We start from the raw sequence: 3,754 nt of genomic DNA on the forward strand, positions 1-3,754 counted from the left end.
ACGCATGCACCAGGCCTCTATCCTGGTAATATGCAATCTGACCCTAACAGCAGAACAACTGGGAATGGCTGGTCAGTATAACACACACTGACCACCAGGGGGCAGACGCTCAATGCAGGAGCTGACCCCTGGTGGTCAGTGCGCTCCCACAGTGGGAGCTCTGCTCAGCCACAAGCCAAGCTGACGGCTGCCAGTACAGCGGTGGTGGTGGGAGCCTCTCCTGCCTCCTTAGCAGTGCTAAGAATGTCCAACTGCACCTTAGGCCTGCTCCCCGCTGGCAAGTGGACATCCCCTGAGGGCTCCCAGAAGTTAAGAGCTGCAATCTGGATGGTCCCACTCCTATTGAGCCAGAGGGATGTCTGATTGCCAGCTTAGGCCCAATCCCCTGGGGGGATAAATATAAATATATACACACACACACACACACACACATATACTAACTTCTGAAGAGTTATGAATAGATATTTTTTGTTTTAGCCTTATTGGCAACTTTTACAAGAGACTTTAAGAATTTGCTTCAGTTTGTTTATGCATAGGTATATGTGTGTTTGTGCTCATGTGAATATATGTAAATAGTTTTACATAAAATTTACACTTTCCTTTTTTATGGGCAAGGGCCTTGTCAGTATTTGGTTCATTGGCTATAGCAGGTGCTCAGTAAATATTTGTTGCATGAACAAATGTTCTACAACTTGCTCTATGTTAATAAAGATATGTCTAATTTTTTTAAAAAAAAGGTTATATATGTATATATAATCAAATAAGCAGGATAACAAATAACAAAACATATTGGAACAAAAAGTTAGCCACCTCTACTTGGTACACAACCAAATAAGCAGGGTTTTCAGAACATATTGGGACAAAAAGTACAATCTACCTGTATATGTTTCACTATTCAAGAACGTTTTGATCAGTATTTGTACTACAAAATCAACTTCTAAGACAAAGTTAAATTAATAGTAGGTCAATTATAAAGTAGAGTTTTAGGTGGCAAGTAACAGCTACTTCACAACCATCAGGCCAAGCATATTTACAACATTAGTAAAAGAATATTTTGTATTACTTTGCATGGTTATTTAATAACGATTCAGAAACTAAATTACTAAGTATAAGATAAAAACATCTGCTAATTACTAACACATATATACAAAGTTCATATTCTAAATTCTCAAGCATCAAAAAACAAAATTCACATTAAATTCCTCATTTTCAAAGTTTTTGCTAATTCATAAAAATATTTTAATTGAAAAATTGTAATAAAATGTTTAACTTGAATTCATCAAGCCTTTAGCTATAACTTCCAGTTAATAGGAAATGCAGGTTATGTAAGAAAAAATTAAATAGCACTCTATATAGGAATCAATCAAATAAACACAGAAGAACATCCTGCAAGAATTGAGAGGTTTAAAAGGGATAACAAGCAAGTGAAATGTAGCAGATACTGGTTTAGATGAATCACTTATAAAAGATAACTTCAGATAAGTTGGTATTAAATGAGATGAAACTTTATTGAAATAGAAAGGTAGAGAGGACTAGAAAATAAACAGGTTAAAAATACTACATACAGTATGATTTCTATCTTGATTTAAAATATATATATGTATAGACGTACATATATGATAATATATGTATATTTGTGCAGAAAAAAGATCTGGAAGAAAATACATTAAGATATTGTGAAAGTGAGTTCTTAGTGATGGAAACGTGATGTTTCTTTGTTTTTAGTTCTACTAGTCTGCATTTTCTAATTTTCTATTGTGCATGTATGTTCTAAAAATAAAGAATTATTTAAAATAAAAAGGTTAAAATAAATAAAAATTAGGATCTAGATACAGATTATTTTTAATAGTTATTTCTATCAGTTAAAATTTACTATGTATAAGGCATTATGTTAGGTACTTTTATCAAGTAAATACAAATATAGACTGATATCACATTATGTACCCACAACTACAAACTAGCAATAGAGAAACATACATAGTCTTCCAATCAGCTCAGAAACATCTTGAGCTCATATCTTAGGAAAAACCAATTAACAAAACCACAAAAAAGTAAATCAAGTCCAATAGGCATACAACTATCAAACCAAGTAATATCATCAAAACTTTTTTTATATAAAGAAATAAGCAAATGCTCCATTAGCACACTCAAATATAAAGACTTGTTTACTGAACTTACATACTTTTAGCCATAAAAAGAAATCTGTGAGAATTATTTCTTATAAGTATGTTAACATACCGCTGCATTTCTGCTCTGAAGCAAAGGTTTTGTATTCCGAATTAAAAGCCTATGGTCTGGATCCATAGTATAAGGCTTCTTTCTCTTGTCAGCCTTTTCTTTCTGTTCCTCATCAGACTCATAAAAATTCTTTTCGTTGTCCTCTAGACCATCATCCTATAGGAAAGAAATCCAATCCCATGTTTAGTTCCGACCCTGAACAGCCCAAACATTGCAAAAAGAAAAATTTTTAAAACTTCTACAATAATGGTAATATCTTACTGTACAACAAAACTGTTGAGGTGATTTCAAAATACTTGCTACTTATATAAAAGTCTTGATTTTTCTCATATTTTATAACACAGTAACTGTCCCTTAGTGCTATAGATGATACTTCTTTTATATTATACAGGAAAACTAAAAATATTAAATCCCCATATAAATACCCATAGCTACCCAAAGGGAAAAATCTGACAATTAGATTCTAACAAAACCTATAATATGAGACTATCTAAAACCTGAAAATTGTTTCTATAAATTACCAGCCACTCTGCAATTGATCAATTGGTCAGAAAAAAAGAGGATAATTTTTTGAACTGCAACAAATAAAGGAAATCATAATAAAGCTTGACAGGTTTACAACTAGTGATTAAGTAGGTCCCTATGTTGTCAAGAAACACTCAGTTTGAGCTTTAGGTATATCTATAATAGTTGATTCTGTTTTTGTCCTTTTCATTTTAAGTCTTTATTATCTTAGACAATAAAATCAATCTATAGGCATTTAGTCTTAAAAATAAACACAAAAATAATATCTACCAGGATCAACTACTCTTTACAGGTTTCTGAAACGTACTTTCTACTTCTGAGAGAATGAAGTAGATATACTGTTCCCTATTTTTCTCACGAAGTACAACCAGAAACCCAAGATATTATATATAAAACAAGCATTAGAAAAAGGAAAGGCAGAGAGCAGAAGAGTGAGTAGAGACCTCAGGACCCATAGAATAACAATAGTGCATTCCTTAGGCTTTCATTTATTTTTTAAATTAAATCTTTATTGTTCAGATTATTACAGTTGTTCCTCTTTTCCCCCCCATAGCTCCCCTCCACCCGTTTTCCACCCCCCCCTCCGCCCTCACCCCACCCCCACTGTCCTCATCCATAGGTGCATGATTTTTGTTCAGTCTCTTCCCACACACCCCACACTCCTTTCTCCCCCAAGAATAGTCAATCCACACCCTTTCTATGCCTCTGATTCTATTATAATCACCAGTTCATTCTGTTCATCAGATTATTTATTCACTTGATTCTTAGATTCACTTGTTGATAGATGCATATTTGTTGTTCATAATTTGTATCTTTACCATTTTCTTCCTCTTCCTCTTCTTAAAGGATACCTTTCAGCATTTCATATAATCCTGGTTTGGTGGTGATGAACTCCTTTAGCTTTTCCTTATCTGTGAAGCTCTTTATCTGACCTTCACTTCTGAATGATAGCTTTGCTGGATAAAGTAATCTTGGTTGTAGGTTCTTGGCA

At 33.5% G+C, this 3,754-nt stretch overlaps 1 protein-coding gene across 1 annotated transcript in view; it reads right to left on the reverse strand.

The window, feature by feature from the left end:
* Window positions 1-3,754, reverse strand: part of AP3B1 (adaptor related protein complex 3 beta 1 subunit) — a 191,594-nt gene that overhangs the window by 127,746 nt on the left and 60,094 nt on the right. Inside the window, exon 8 of the mRNA XM_015571572.1 lies at window positions 2,239-2,394. Within this exon, the coding sequence (XP_015427058.1) occupies window positions 2,239-2,394 (156 nt within the window). The remainder of the gene's footprint in view (window positions 1-2,238; window positions 2,395-3,754) is intronic.

This window comes from Myotis davidii, unplaced genomic scaffold, assembly GCF_000327345.1.
Source record: "Myotis davidii unplaced genomic scaffold, ASM32734v1 scaffold44, whole genome shotgun sequence".
Taxonomy (NCBI): domain Eukaryota; kingdom Metazoa; phylum Chordata; class Mammalia; order Chiroptera; family Vespertilionidae; genus Myotis; species Myotis davidii.